Source organism: Vanessa cardui, chromosome 6, assembly GCF_905220365.1.
Source record: "Vanessa cardui chromosome 6, ilVanCard2.1, whole genome shotgun sequence".
Classification (NCBI taxonomy): Eukaryota; Metazoa; Arthropoda; class Insecta; order Lepidoptera; family Nymphalidae; genus Vanessa; species Vanessa cardui.
The window spans coordinates 4,358,751-4,376,357 of NC_061128.1; the positions used below are offsets into that span (position 1 = coordinate 4,358,751).

The window sequence follows — 17,607 nt, forward strand, 5'->3', positions numbered from 1 at the left end:
GCCTGTAAATTTCACAATGCTGTTGCTGGGACATGGCCTCCTCTTTTGAGGAGAAGGTTTGGACCGTATTCCACCACGCTGATCCAATACGAATTTAGTCACATGAAGGATTCCTCACGTTGTTTTCCTTCACCGCCGAACACGATATTAACGAACTTGCCAGAGTTTGAACCCGCAATTATCGGTTAAGATGCATGCGTTCTAACCACTGGCTCAACTCGGCTTACTATATAATACTTGGGCTCGAATTCATACATCATATTTTAATATTTGATTATTTATATTTTATGATGAACAAAACTATATCTGAAAGTATGGTTGAAAAAAATTAAGTTGCTCTCAATAGCTAATACAATTCATATCCTGTAAGGGTATGTTTTTTTGTATAAATTATTCATCTGGTGTTGCGATGCAATAAACACTAAATGTGTATTAGATGTTAAGGTATGACAACTAAAGCAAAAATATATAAAGTAACAATCTTTAAACTTTGCTCTTGAGACCAAGGTAGGCATTATTCCATCACACTGGTTATACAACGGGTTGGTGGTTTTACATGTGGCAGATTTTCATCCGACACGTGTAAGTTTATTCTTCTTCACCGCCGAGCACATCAATGCTTTTACCAAACACTAGTACTTATAAGTAAAATCCTAGCTATGAAAACCAAAAAAAATCATTGTAGCTTCTTTCCTCGCACTGCTCCATCGCAGGTTGATGAAAGAAGGTCATCCGATATATTCCGGTTAGAAGGAATTAGATGTACCTCACAACCGAATAAATAATTTTCGTTCTTCAATCCGTAATAGTTTTAATGTACTCGAGTAATACAGTTTTACATAAATTTAGCTTTTATAGTCAATTTAAACTTACTTAGTCGAAACGATTACGTAGAATGTGGTATACATTGGTTTAATTCTTTATTATTGTTTGAATTTAGGTTATCTATCTATTGTAACTTAGCTTAGAAAAAAACGTTATTCTTCTGTATATTTACCAAAATGAAAAACCATTTTTTTCAAGTTAAAATATTCTATTAGTATTTTAAAATGTTTTTCTTTTTTTATTTCATATAATTTGTACAGTGTAACGATTGTTGCTGCAGTTGAATGTTCTGAATAAAATAAAACATTTCTTTATTCCGACGCTATTTATCCAAACATTTAGTTAAGCATTTGTTTTTACGTACTTTCTAAGAAATGAACGCAACTGTTGCTAAAAGGAATCTTATCGATGTGTCTTTTATTACTTATGTGTACCAAAAAAAGATAGAATCTTGATCTTGCACGAGATAGAATTTTGTAGAATAAAGTCTTTAAACTTACGTCTGGATCTGAGCTAATTATATAATGTGAATACTTTCTATTTATTTAACCAATCTGCATTTTGTATCACTTTAACATTAACAATAAGTAATTATAAAACGAAATAAAACGAATGTAATTGTTCTTAAGTACATGCCATACCATGTAAATATTCTTTTTTATTTTTCTCTTCTATAAATGAACACTACAGATCAAAAGTAATTCATTGTTTTATGGTTAGCTACTGTTGTATTTAAATAGTGTTTCTAATAGTAAGTGCTTGAAACAGTTGCTAAAAAAATAAAATACATAAATAAAGTGAAAATACATTGCAACTATAATTCTAAGTAAAATTACCATTTTGTTCGAATATTGCCAATTGTTCAGAATTGTTTATGTTACATGTATTTGTTTATTAGTTTTGATATGTCTTATGACAAATATTAGTAATATTTACAATTATTTAAACAATCAACAACCGTTTATACAATTTCAACCAAAGATTTTATACAACAGATCATAATCCTTATTCGATCGAAAACAAATTTCCATCGACAAAAGAATTTACAAGACGAAGGCGAGCAAGCGAACACGCGTCTGGCACAGGCATAAATACACAAACAGGCATTATATAGAGGAGGCCAATTTAACAGACTTATTGTCTCCGGGCAGCCATAATGCGAGACGTTGGAAGACGCAAAAGGACGATGAAGCCCGGAGTTCCCGACTCCGTCCGATACAAAACAATGGTATTTAATCAACGATGATAAATGCTGTATTCGAGCACGTTTTTTAACGATACTGCCGTATTGTTTTGGCGGGAGCTTACCGTTGAATACGGAGATAAGTCGCCGCTGTGAGTGGCTTAGCTGACAAATTGGAATAAAAGAAATATTTATTCGTGTTCGAATCGTGAATCCTTCGGTTTTGGATACGTATTGTGAACATTCTCACATATTCTTGCATCGGTTGTATCTCAGGTTTTCGTCAGATCATAAAATGAAATCGGAGATGTGGAATATTATCTAAAGTTACTTCTTTCGAAACTGTTTTTATTGCGTGGTTAAGATTTGATTGAATCAGTGGTTCAGTTCATTATGCATATTCCTTCTATAAATAAAATGAAAATCTGAGTCGAGTAAAAAAGGTATTTCCTTCTACATACATAGAAATCAATGTACGCTTAAAGTGCAGACACTACAAATACCCGAGCAGTTTCTTTGACATTTCTTGCGCACTTATATATTTGAGGTTAGTATCCAGTATTTTTAATTGCCTGTGTCTTTAGATTTAATAGGTCTAGTATAAGCCACTCCTTATATGCAGCCCATTACACTTGCATTGAATCAATACAATATGGTATTGTGGTCGCATTTTTTAACTCGTAACGCAATTCTATGATTTGTGTTGTAATGAATAAGGTATAAGTTAGTATGTCATCGCGTCGTGCAGTTTGAATAAATCACGATATTTTGTTGAAATAACGCGGAGGAATTGATCAGCATCTTGCGGTGTACGGGCCAGGGAAATGTACGGAGGTGCTCGTAAATTTGTGCGGTAAAACAGCAGGACGCCGGTACGACTGTTGGGACGGATAGAGCAACCACTTGATTTATGGCGATGCGACTGACAATGCCTCATGTTTGCATTCGGTTACGATTCGCGGGATCGCAGGAATTGTTACCACAAGGATCATGTTCGGTATATCGGGTGGAACGATTGCGTTTATGGAAAAATGACGAACAAACTCTGTTTTTGCGTGTCGTATTGTGATATTTAGGAAGTGTACCAAAAAGTTTTTATTTGTGCCTATAACAACAATTAACAGATAAAAATTGTTTAAAGTCCCGTTATATACTTTGGAAATATTATAGGTTACATTTTTAAAACTACTCACAAAAAAAGCAATTAAAATAAACTCATTGATTAAATTTCAAGTGTAATCTGTATACTTTAAATGCGTTATATAAAATCCATTCTACTTGATACAATGACATAAAAAGATATGTATTTTTCATGACAAACTTGATTTAGTTAAGCTTGACTGCTTTTTTTAAAAATGTTCAAATATAGACTAATTGCGTCGAGTTTACAAATGGCGCGCTCGGATTCTGAAGATACTTTGTGGACTGGCCGTGTGACCGTGGGATGAGACTCGCAGCCACCATTTTGGGCACATTCATTCGTTCAATCACGTTAATGTATACGGGTGACAGTAAAAACGCACTGATGCATTTTATTAGCCACCGCGCCACTCGAGACGCACAGAGCCTCCTCATCACTCTTCCCTGATGATCCTGCACCGACGCGACATACCAACAAGCCGCTACCGATACCTCTCACCTACCACTTTAACTTCGTTTTGGGCGCATAAAACATCCTTTATTGACAGGACTCCGTCTAAAAAGTAGAACACAGGAGTCGTGGCTGCATAAATCATTCCCTCTCAAAACTGGCACTAGCGGTGTGCGCCTCGGTCGATAAGATTCCCGGGCATCTGCAAAAACAATTATGTCGGTCCAGAATCTTGTATTTTTGTCGTGTTCGTTTTGCCTCTAGACGCCGGTTGGAGCTGCGGTGGCATAATGCGTGCCGATAAATATTTATACAATTTATTCATATTCCCTCTGATGCCGCCGGCGGAGCTAGCGCAGATTTCATATTTTCTGTACTAATGTCTCCTCGGAGTAGCGTCGTAATAAATACCGCGATTTATGGCACGGTTAATTATTGTTATGTGGATATCCACATGTCAATAATTAACTGTGTAATACATATATATCATATTGTTGTAATTATACACTATTATAAAAACTAAATCGGTGTTAGTTAGATAGTACTTTCCCAAAAATACAATATGTATCTGTACAAAGATATATTTGATACAGAAGAAATAAAATTGTTTCCACGATGTAAATATTTCAAAATACAACTAAATTCCTATAAAAAATAGTTCTTTGAAAGTAATGGCTTCAACATTTTTACGTATATTGTTAAATATAACACCGTAATAAAGCAAACGCTATACAAAATTTATAAGTCAAGTCAACAGATATGAAAGTCTGGAACACGAATATTAACGAATTTATAACATTAGGCAAAAACGACGGCAGATACAATAGCCGTTGGTATCAAAGTGCGGTGCATCGTTGTCAAATCTGGTATCTTAAGGGTATCTTCGGCCGTCGATGCATCAGTGTTGGCAATAAATACATCGGCCGGCAAAAAAGCGGGAATGTTCGCTACGCAGCGCCGGCGGTCGTCGCGCGAGCGTCTTGCCCGGCGCTTTTTGATGCCACCAAATTTTCATAATGATATTTTGATAGATATTTGATGTTGGCTATGTTTTTGTATTTCAGCATCTATAATTGGATTTCGTTGCTAGATTCCGCCGCTATGGTTTTTAGTTTGTTGACACTCAAATATTTATCATGTTCTATTTACTGCATATTTTTAAATATCTTACGCATCTTTATGTCGTCATATAGTGTAATTTTTTCAATTAGTTCAATTGTTTTGGTTTATTTGCTATTTCCGATCACCGGTTACGAAACAACTTTTAATTTGATTATATGTTGTATTTTAAAGTATTGTAGCGTATTATATGACTATAATTAAAAAGAGTTTGTTGATTGGAGCGCTTTTCAGGAGAACGGTCCCTAAACTAGAACAGCTTAATATAAATGAATATATTGTAAGTTACAATGTCAGTTTAAACCACCGAAAAGCCCGTGAAAATAATGTTACATCTAATTATACTTTGCTTCGTCTTCGAGATTAGAATACTTGTAGTAGCACGAACCGTGTGGCCATTCATACACTAAAGTTGAGAAAATACATTTTTAAATCAAAACAAAAAATAAAATTTATTTAATATTTTATACTTTATGTTTTATTTCTCATAGTGGCAACACAGGTCGCCATTACTTGTCATTCGCGTTCTAGTGCTCGGCCGTTCTACATATTACTTTTAAAAAGTCATCTTTAAGTTTAATAATAACGATGCCTAAACATAAAAGAAAAGACAGTGATGAGTACCTACTGCGAAAAATAAAGAAATTAGAAAGAAAGATACAAAAACGAACACGAAGATTATCGGACTCATCGTCAGACAAATCCAATACAGAATTGACATTAAATGAAGGTAAGATGTCAATTAATGAAAATTATAAGTGAGAATCCAGTTAAAAGTGTTATAATATTAAGTGTTGAGTACACTTCCATAGAGAGTGTTACCTTCACGATAATATACATTGAGGATAGTTTGTGAGACTATCGCCTTTGTATGAATTATAACAAAAAAGTGTTGAGTTAATCTTCTAAGGATTATACCTTCACATTCATATTTTGAGCACAGGTTGTGAGCCTGTGTCTTTGTTACGAACATAGTAACCGAATTTAAAATTTTTATTTTAGACAATCAACCGGATGTGTCACCAGATGTGCCCGCAATCATCGACAGCATAGATGATACGATGAGTGTAATTCAATCGTCACCAGCTGAAGTGGGATTGGACCAACCGATCACTGAAAATATTTCCGATATACCTTCAACTTCTGAAGCACCAAGTGAAACTCCGGTGGTTTTGGATAGTAATATTCTGGAACTGCTAGGTGAAACCCCTTCTAAAAGTAAAAAATTCAGTTCATCAATACAAAATGAACTTGCCATCCGGTGGGAACACATTGCTACCACGGGTCTATCAAAAGAAATAAAAAGAGATCTTCTTGAGAAATATTTCTTAGCAGAAAACTGCCTCAAAATTGGTTCACCCCAATTAAATCCTGAAATTAAAGCTGCGTTGTCTGACATATTGCTAAAAAAGGACAAAGCTATAGAATTAAAACAGAAACAACAAGCAATCGCTATTACATGCATAGGTCAGGCTTTGACGACTATATTTTCAAGTCAAAATAAAGACTCTGGTGTAATAAAACTTTTATTAGATGCAGCTAGACTATTATGTGACTCCCAGTATATTGAATCTATGTCTCGTCGAAGTTTTGTAACATCGACTATTAAAAAAGAAATTAAGGATCACTTATATTCTACCGAAATTGACAGTTTTCTTTTTGGAGAAAAGCTAGCCGAGACATTAAAAATAGCAAAAGCTATACAAAAATCAGGAGTTGAAATAAAAACTGTGTCTCAAACTAAAGTTTTATCACAACATAATCAAACTCGTTCTTTAAACGCGAAACCTCCGCTTCCGCTGGCGAGGCAGACGGAAGCAGCAAGGAGAGCAGCATATGCAACACAACAGCCTCGCAAGTACCCAGCACCGCCGCCGCCGCCGCCGCCGCCGGCAGTGACCCGTCAATATCAGCCGCCGCCACTCGCGCAGCCGCAGCGCTCGCGCGGGCGAGCGCAGACACGCCGATAGAGGAGGTACAATGCACCGCTGGTAGATTAGCCGCTTTCTATGATAGGTGGCGCCTTATTACCAATGATCCCGTAATTTTATCATGGGTTAAGAATGGTTATAAAATACCTTTTTCTACAATCGTGAAACAGGAATTTATCCCATCCTGCAAAAACGTTTCTCAGAAGGAACATAATGAATTTCAAGTCGTTATTAATGATTTATTAAATTCGGGTTCAATATCTGAATGCACTCCATGTAATATGCAATACATTTCAAGTATTTTTCTCGTTCCTAAGCCAAATGGTAAAAAACGATTTATTTTGAATCTTAAATCACTAAATAAATTTACTTTAACGAATCATTTTAAAATGGAGGACTTGCGAACAACCTTGAAATTACTTTCCAAGAATTCATTCTTATGTACAATTGATTTAAAAGATGCCTATTTTTTAGTACCGATTCATGAAGAATTTAAAAAATATTTACGTTTTATGTTTAATAATAAATTATATGAATTTAATGTTCTCCCGTTCGGGCTCAATACAGCTCCTTTAGTTTTTACCAAGTTAATGAAACCTGTAATATCCTTAATTAGGTCTTTGGGATATATCTCATCGATTTATTTAGATGATATATGCATAATTGCTGATTCATTATATGATTGCCAACAGAATGTCACTCATACCATAGATATCCTAGAATCATTAGGTTTCATAATTAATTACGAAAAAAGTTCATTGACACCCCACACTAAATGTAAGTACTTAGGATTTATAATTGACACGAAAAAATTTCAAATCACTCTCACCGAGGAAAAAAGAATCTTAATAAAACAAGAAATATTAAAATTTTTGAAATTAAAACGATGTACTATAAGAGAATTTGCTCGATTAGCAGGCCTCCTTGCCTCATCTTGCCCTGCAATCCAATATGGTTGGTTGTACACTAAGCATATCGAACGATGCAAATATCTAGCTTTAGAAAAAACTGAGAACTATGACAGTTATATGACTATTCCTGATTATTTAATAAATGATTTTGAATGGTGGTTAACACATATTGGGAGTTCAGTCAACCCTATCAGAGATGATTCATATAGGTTAGAAATTTTTTCTGATGCCAGTAAAACAGGTTGGGGGGCGGCATGTGGTACGGATAGAGCTAACGGTAAATGGAGCAAAGATGAAAAAAATATGCACATAAACTTTTTAGAGATATTGGCAGCATACTTTGGTTTACAGGTGTTTGCAAAGAGTTTAAATAATTGCCAAATACTTCTTCGTATAGACAACACAACTGCCATTGCTTACATCAATAAAATGGGTGGTGTACGATTTCCCTATCTTACTGATATCACCAGAAAGCTATGGAAATGGTGTGAAGACAAAAATATTTTTGTGTATGCTTCTTATATCAGTTCACTTGATAATGACGTTGCGGATGCAGAATCGCGACGTTCACATCCCGATATCGAATGGGAATTAACTGACCACGCCTTCAGTAAAATTGTAAAATACTTTGGTAATCCAGATATAGATTTATTTGCTACTAGGCTAAATAAAAAATGCGATAAATATATTTCTTGGCATAGAGATCCAGGAGCGCTAGCAATAAACTCTTTTACATTAAATTGAAAAAATTAAAATTTTATGCATTTCCTCCAATATGTGTAATTTTGAAAATGATCCGTAAAATAATTTCAGACAAAGCTGAAGGCATAGTAATTATTCCTCTCTGGCCCACGCAACCCTGGTTTCCTCTATTTAAAAGTTTATGTTGCGATATGTTAATACTTGGAATCAATACAGACGTGTTGTTATCTGTTCCCAACAGCCAACTGCGGAACAAAGTGACGCTGGTGGCCGCGAAGTTATCCGCGCGGCATTTTCGAGAAGAAGTATCCCTCGAAGTGCATTAGACGTAATGTGTGCATCTATATCGAATAATTCGATTAAACAATATAGCGTCGCTTTTAAAAAATGGTTACTTTTTTGTAAAAATAACAATATCGATGTTTATGAGGCCTCGGTTCCTCATATAATTAGTTTTTTGACCGAAATGTTTTATACCGGAATCAAATATAGTACTTTAAATAGTTATAGATCCGCCTTATCATTAATTGTAAATCCAAAAATAGGAAAAGATGATAGGATAAGTAGGTTGTTTAAGGGTTTCTACCGGCTACGCCCACCCTTACCGAAGTATAATGTCACTTGGAATCCTTCAATTGTGTTAAAATTTTTGGAAAGCTGGTACCCAAACGAAGATATTAGTATAGAATATTTAACAAAGAAAATTGTGACATTACTAGCTCTTGTAACAGCACACAGAGTGCAAACTTTGAGTAAAATTAAAGTACAAAATATCGAAATTAAAGAAAATGACAGAATAATTATAAAAATACCAGATCGGATCAAAACTTCACGGGCTGGTTCTTTTCAGCCTTCCTTAATTATACCTTTTTTTAAAGAAAAGCCAGAAATTTGCCCAGCAAGTGCGTTATTGGTATACACTCATAGAACAGCTTCCGTGAGAAACCATGACCAATTATTCATTAGTTTTAAAAGCCCACATAAACCAGTTTGTACCCAATCAATTAGTCGGTGGATAAAGGAAGTTTTGCATAAAAGCGGAATAGATACAAATATTTTTACAGCTCACTCAACTCGACATGCTTCTACTTCTTTAGCATATAAAAATAATATTAACATTGATCTCATACGAAAAACGGCTGGATGGTCTGATTCATCCTCTGTGTTCGCACAATTTTATCAAAAAGTTGTGATAAATATTAATGGTAATGACTTTGCAATGTCTATTCTACATAATAATTTGTAAACTATTAATTATTATGTTAAAATTATTTCAAATCACATTATGTTATGTTAGATTCATTTTATTTTGTGATTTGTAATATTTATATAAATATAGTTGATTATATAAATATGAGTTTTTTTATTATTATTTTTTTTTTTTACAAATCATCTCTAAAGATCTACAAGTATTCTAATCTCGAAGACGAAGCAAAGTATAATTGATGATTAAACGAACTTACCTTAAGTGACGTTCTATCATAATTATACGAAGGCTTCGTCTGAAGAGATTAGCTCCCTCCCTCCCTTTCTTCGGATACCCAGTATAAAAAAAAAAAAAATACGATTCACTCTAAACTAAATGACAAGTAATGGCGACCTGTGTTGCCACTATGAGAAATAAAACATAAAGTATAAAATATTAAATAAATTTTATTTTTTGTTTTGATTTAAAAATGTATTTTCTCAACTTTAGTGTATGAATGGCCACACGGTTCGTGCTACTACAAGTATTCTAATCTCTTCAGACGAAGCCTTCGTATAATTATGATAGAACGTCACTTAAGGTAAGTTCGTTTAATCATCAAATATATCGTATAATATACCTAACAGTTGTCATTACATATTTATTGGAAACGATCGATCCGCCTTGACTTTGCACGGGTGCAATTTTATATATTTTTATTGGCTCACAGTTCCTATTTGAAAACCCTGCCTATACTGCTAACACTAGTTCGCTCATAAGTTTTTCTAAATTTTTTACTATTATCTGCGTATTGTTATTATTTTTTATTTATGTAAGAATCTTCTATAAAGTATTTCAAAAAGTTAAATTAAATCGGTAAAGTCGTTCTCAAATTATGGTGTAACCAAGGGGAACAAGTATTGACTACAACATATATAATAATAACTAATAATAATTATTATTTCATATATAATAATAATTATTATTATTTATTGATTCATATAGACGAAAAGACGTTAGAGTTTATTAAACCTTATCACTTAGAAGAAGTCATATTAATACAATAAAACTTTTTTTTACAATAAATAAACATTAATAAAAATTGTTATCTGAAATATATATATTTTTGTACGGTCTTTTTATAAATATGATAATAATTAACCGACAAAAAATGTCTACTGAAGAAAAACCCGGGAAAACCTTACTCCAAATTACATAGGTTAGATACAATTTAAGTTAAATTTATTGCGAGAAAAACAACATACATATATGAACTAATTCTTTTATTATAATTATAGGTCTATATATATGAAGTTGTTTTGAGTTAAATACTTTAAATATTAATGATTTTTAAGTAAAATTATTTTCTTAATTAGTATAGTGAAAAGTCAAAATCAAAAATCTTTTTTCTTATTGCTTAATAGATATCTACTAACGGTTCGAAAATAAACGTATCGAGAATTCGACAATCTGTTTTTTTAATTATCGGGATTTACTCAAATTATAACCCCAAGATTATCTTATAGATAACAAAACACCAGAACACAAATATGCTAAGAAGTACTGTTTATTCATAAAATACTTCGGCATGGACAAAGTTTTACCACCAGTTAAAATACTATATGATAAATTTCCAAGTCTGAGTAGGTACCAGTAACTCATCATATATTCTAACACCAATCAGCAATACTACTACATACAAAAAATAATCCGGTTTAATGGGTGAGTAAGCCAGTGTAATTACTTAACTTTATAAAACATTTTAATTAGCTACAGAAACATAATAAGTTCGTTCCCAAGGTCGGTGGCGCAATTGGAATTGTATGGAATGATTAACATTTCTTCCAGCGCCAATGTCTATATGACCACTTACCATTAGGTGGTTTGCCCGACCACTAATTTCAATAAAAAAAATGTAATAAGTGATTAGTGGATAGTGGATATAATAAATGTTCTTACTATACACTTACAACACACATATAAAGATGTATATTTACCTTGTATGTTATCTATATTAAATATTATTTATAACTATTTAGTGATACGCCAATGGTGTTAATTTTCACAATAAAAAAACGCCGCTTAACTAAGTAAACTAAGATGACTTAGCCTTCGATATAAAAATCTGCAAAATAAGTTAATAGTTGTAGCACACACACACTACTAGTAAAATAAGTATTTTGGTGACTAGTAAAAGTAAGACGTTTTTATGAAATTTTTTTTTTATTTTATGAAAATCGTTGCCTTGATTCTCTTGATCAAATCCACCTTGTATTAAAATTGTTTAAACAATTTTCTCTTAATCCATGATATTAATACCTTAGTTGAGTATTTAACAATACTATTAAGGCATTGAATATATAAATATAGGTATATTCTATTTAATTAGATTCATATAGTAGCCACTTGCTGAGTCGCTAGTTTGCGTGTCGGTACGGTTGCGCCCGCGCAGCATTCCGCGTCGGCGTGGTATCAGATGCTTGCGCACGTGACGGCATCCCGGCCCGCCCCCCGCCTTCCAGGAACGGGACATTGGGGATCATGTCGACTTTATCTTAGATACCTTCTCGCTTCCTAGTGACATTTCAGATGCTGAATTTATTTCCAGACTGAAAGGTTTTCATTGTTTTAAGTAACGAGATGAGTCAGCCGCGTTCGCTTCGATTGTTCTATAAACCGGATAATCTTTAATCGAAGCCTTTAGCATAAAATATTTCTTTGTAGGAACTATTTTCGTTAACAATATTTTGTAAAAGAACAGTTGTGTTGTTGTCAGTCTATTAAAAAGATATATGAGATATTAATTATTATATTTACTAATATTATAAATATGAAAGTAAATCCGTTTTCGGTCTATTGCTCTTTCACGTCCAACCACTGAACCTTGCGTCGTAATAAAATTTTATGAAATTTGTTATGAGACAAACTTTCATGCCTAACACGTAAAAATCAACCAGAACCACAGATAAATAAAATAACATTACCAGTAATAACATTTTTTTAAAGACAAATCTCTTGTAGCTATTAAAAATATATGTAACCTTTTTTGAAAGTGACATGGATAATATTTTCCTGTTATTATTAAAACTAGAATTTCTTCATTCGCACAGCGGAGTTGTAAGTTGTAACCAACCATCACGTCACGCATTGCGGCTTCGTTGGAGACGTGCGTGGAAGATCAGGTTTATCTTTATCTAGCGGATAGGTCGTCTCGTTTCGTGCTGGCTTCCTCGCGTCGCCTTTCTTCAGCCATGTTTGTTGAAATACGTGACCACTTTAAAGCCACATCGCAGCTTTGGACTTACCGCTCTAAAACACGGCTAAATTGAACTATTCGGTTAGCTATTTATATACATGTAACTATTCAACTAGAATTCAGATAAATCAAGATAAAATAATTTATATTAAGTTGTACGATTCTTGCATTCTGAAAAGATAAAATCATTAAAGATTTTTATATCGGTATAAACTGAAGTGTCCATAAACATTATCTATAAAACACTTTATAATGACAATCACGTATTTATTGTGCGCACTTGCAAATAGCTAAGGGAAATTGGTATGTCAACGATTGCAGAAACGTAAAGGTATATACAGGTTGGATGTGTTTGAATAATTCGCGGTGTTGGTCGGCGCCGTTGTTAGCAATTGTCGCGCGGACAACGCTTAACGATAGCATCGTGCCGCCGGACGCCGGCGCCGCTCATCTAGATCGCGGGACACCAAAGACATGCCCTCCACGGATAAAGTCTTCAACGCGAGTGAAGCACCCGCGCAATCCCTTTGAGAGCCCCTCACCACCGCTCGCTCGTGATGGCATCCTAGAGAACCATCGCAGTACCTTTTTTTCATACCGCGAATAACATATTCAGGGCCCGTTCGATCTTTTTACGCGATTGATTTATTCCATCTCCTCGCCGAGTGACTCACATTACTTATATTTTCTCATTGACATTCTCGAGCTCAATCGTTAATAAAAACTATCAGCTCTGGTGGCGAGCGGATGTTCGACGTGCTGTCAAAAATCTGTAACAAAGGGCACGACAAGAAAACAAATAAAGCCAATTTGCTTTATCGGAATGCTATTGAACATTCTTCGGGTGTAAGTTTTGTCACTGCAAGTGCTGATTTCGCCACTTTAATCTTACCTCGTACCATATGTAGGCGGGTTACGAATTCCCAACTTTTTCAAACGTCTCAAACGAATCTTAATAAATATGAAATTAACTCGGCCGTTAAAACGCACGTGACGTGGTCCATTATAATTACCTGTTTGTCGATTAGGAGTTGTGTAATAAATTCAGTTATTAATATAAACAGCTTCATTACTGGTATGTCTTTGTGTATTTGCATCTATTAATTTTATCGTTAAAGCTCATCTCAAGCATCACTCAGCAACAAAAATATATAAGCATATTTTTATGAAATTACCGTATCTCCTCAACACTTATTATTATTAAAATAAATTTTACTTTTAAGTCTTGAAAATAATTATTGTTGCTTCAAAAACAATGAAGTCTCCAAAACGGCATATCGTGATAAGTTTAATTAGAAGTCTGATCAAAACAAGTTATAATAATGTAATGTATACGTATTATTAAGTATTTAATAACAAGATTAAAGTTAATAAGCGATTCAAGAACACAGGATAGCCATAAAAAAAACTGCATTCAATATTTATCTCCCCAATTCTTTTGGTCATACAGAGATAAATTGAAACAGATATTTTAACGTATAATTATAACTTTTATATTTAACAAAAAGTAATTTTTGTCTTAATAAATAGTCACTAAATACAATATTATAAACTTAAAATCCAGCGTCCACGGGCGCTTCTTTTTTATCAAGACATTCATATTGCCTCTAAAACAAAGTCGACAACCTCAGCTTCGAAATTATAGTGTTTAAGAGTTTTAATATAACGCTAAAAAATATACGTAAAATTTATAAAATCGATGGAGCTCGTAATATATGTAACACTGCCTTCTGGCAGCCATTACTTAGGTGCGGGCTTGTTATTAAATTCGGCCTTATTTATTTATTTATGAGCGATACGAGTGTATCGTGAGCGTCTTGAGTATATACGGAATTACCTAATATGGAGTGATGTGATGCCGAAAGTATATGCATTACGTGTTTATTTACATTGTTTATGTACTGAGGTTATGTATAATATAAAACCTCTTTTAATTTTTTATCGATAATTAAATACAATTTTAAAATAGATTAGATCTATTGATTTTTACTTTTGCCGACATTTTAATTATGCACATAATTTGAATTATCAACATATTTTATTTTAATGTGTGGTGTGACTAAGAAACACAATTAATATTATATTTTTACAACATTGAACGCGTTTTGGGAGCGACTAATCTGTAAACACACGGGTTAGGATGTCAACAAAACAAAAGCTGTGATAGCAGTGTCGATGGTAACGCCTAGGCGTGAACATTCGATGCTAAAGAATCGATGATTAATTCCGACTTAATTACAGAGGCGATCACATAAAATATCGATTTGGAATATTCAAATCGTACAGGTGGCTGGACCCGCCTCGGCCCCGGGCCTCAACACTTAGTGCGTGGTAGAAACGCATTGCTTGAAACTTATTAATTTATTTACTAATATTATTTCGTATCATTTAGGTTGGTGACCTCTGTTGTTCATTTTTTTTAGAATATTCTAGTGAATATTTGTCTACAGTTGACAGTTGTCAAGTTTCCAATTTAACTGTCAAATAACAGCTGTCAAATTGAGCTTTTTTTTTAATATATACATGAGTATAGCATTCGATTTTTAAAAAGTACTGAATAACATTTCCGCATACGAACGTACATGATTTTCTTTTGATGAGAATTTAAAAATAGGACGAGCCGTTTAAATTTTAATTTAAGAATTTAAATGCGAACTAGTCGAGATGGCAAAAGTTTCTCGCGAACTGTAATATGCGTCGAGCTCGCTAAGTTAGTCCTGCTATCTCGGAGATTAATCTCTTAAAACCTACCCGGCTTTCTCGGATCGTTTGCAAGCAACATTAGCCGGCAGATGCATCGTGCACGAAGTGAGTTTCCCAATAATTTCATACTCAACGAGTCTCGATCGAAAAGTTGTGGTATCGTTTCGTCCATCTCGCCGACGGCCACGCGCTGTATGTAGCCTTATTAAATGCAAAATATTGTTACTTTACATAAGAGATCTTGTTAACGTTGCCCTAATGGTATCTTTATATGGCATTGTTTTATATATATGTTGCTACCTTTTTTCTAGACTCAATACAACAAACTGTTCAATCGTTATATAAGGTCACATTAAATTTTCGGAACTTCTAACTTCTAAGAAGAAGTAATAAAAAAAGCAAATTAGGGATATGTAGCTATCTAATACTATACTGGTACTGTTTAAAATGATCGGAAAATTTAAAAAATAATCACTCAAATTGAAAGTAAAATTAGGATAATGTACATATAATAGTGAAATAGTCAGTTTGTATAAAATTTAATTTATTGACTTTTTTTCAAACAGTATTCTTACCACGATTGAAATATTATATAGTTATAATAAGAGAAGTATATTTTTTATTTGTAAAAGTTTACATATTATATGATTTAATGTATATGAGTGTGCAAACTTCACAGTAAAATGTTCCCACTTCATAACTCAAAGTGCAATAAGGTACTACAAAAAGTTTCCGCGCCGCCCTTGCATCGGCCGTAGGCGGAGTCGATAATGCCCAAGATCCAGGATAGTGCCTTCGCGATGTATCGAATCTCACTCGTATTTCGAAATACTATTTGTCTTACCTGAAAATCGGTTTTATATCGATTTGTAAATCATTTCTCAACTTCTCTAGGAATAATAAGGAAAAATGATGACGAAAGTTTTTATTGTATTTTTTTCTATCGCTACTATTTTACATTTGCAAATAGTTTACATTCCTATTTTTTAACACTGGGTATATAAGATTTACCTATTATTTCAGTAGAACCGAGAATTAGTTTTATTTTTACTTACTAAAAAGTAACTAAAATTTATTATTCATAATATCTTTCGTTATTTTTTTCAGAAATTTGCAAAATTAGGTAATTCCTTCGTTTCCTATCGTGAGCTTACACGTTTAATTCATGTAAGCGTCATAAAAAATTGAGTAGTTACGGAAATGTTAGGTGGTAGGCTTGCACGGTTGTGCTGATGTTGACTCATGCTATACAATAGTTTCCATGGAAACAGCTGAGAAAAAAATTAAGCAATTATTAAAATTTGCTTGTACACAAAATAGCATCCCATACAACCGGTTTTATAAACTATCCTGGCTTTACTATTTGAAAGGTAGTTTTTATAATCAATAAAATTCAATCGATCGTCATAAAAGCTGTAGTGTATAGTTACAACAATAGAATATAGTATATAACACTTTATACTGAAAATTGATTCATAATAAATGGTATTTTTCTCACAAATACAGTCATTCCAAATTTTTTCTTAATTATTGAGATATTATTAATTAATTTAATTCCTTAAGATTTTCTGCTGAATTTTTTTTTTATATATTACGATCTGTAAAGTCTAAATGAAATGATACGAGTGTATTTTTATTTATCCTTTGCAACTGATATACTCAAAACATTAGAATTTACACGTTGTGTCGATCGTAATTATAGTATCGGTCAATTTATAGATGTATGTTATTTAAGATTTTAAGTACATTTGAGTGATTATATAAGAACATGATGCGCAAATTTCAGAAATCGATATGTTATAGTTTATGCAACTATAACAAATAGAATTATTATAATATTTAAAAAAAATGCATAAAAAAGACCGAAAATCGGTTTCTGCTATTCCGAGTTCGAAGTGAGTTCATACAGAGTAGCATCCCTGCTCAAATTTCATCTAGATAGAAAATTATACTGAATTTACATTTAAATTTTATTCAATACAGTTTGCATGCTTACGTATAAAAATGGGACATGTATGGTTCGCAATGGTCATCAGCAATAACTCGAACGTCACCACGGTTCAAGCTTCGATTTATCTTAATGAGATGTCTCCTCCCAGCAATGCGACAAGTCTAACAGTTTGTTAAGAGATAAGATAATACGTGAATTAATAAATCTTCCTCAAATACTTTGTATCTGAACATCTTGGATCTATTTAAC

At 33.2% G+C, this 17,607-nt stretch overlaps 1 protein-coding gene across 1 annotated transcript in view; it reads left to right on the forward strand.

Moving 5' to 3' along the window:
• The first annotated feature begins 5,654 nt into the window (after nt 1-5,654).
• Nucleotides 5,655-17,607, forward strand: part of LOC124530432 — a 31,864-nt gene continuing 19,911 nt past the window's right edge. The window contains exons 1-2 of the mRNA XM_047104598.1: nt 5,655-6,408; nt 6,660-6,759. Coding sequence (XP_046960554.1) covers nt 5,780-6,408; nt 6,660-6,759 — 729 coding nt within the window. The 5' untranslated portion in view covers nt 5,655-5,779. The remainder of the gene's footprint in view (nt 6,409-6,659; nt 6,760-17,607) is intronic.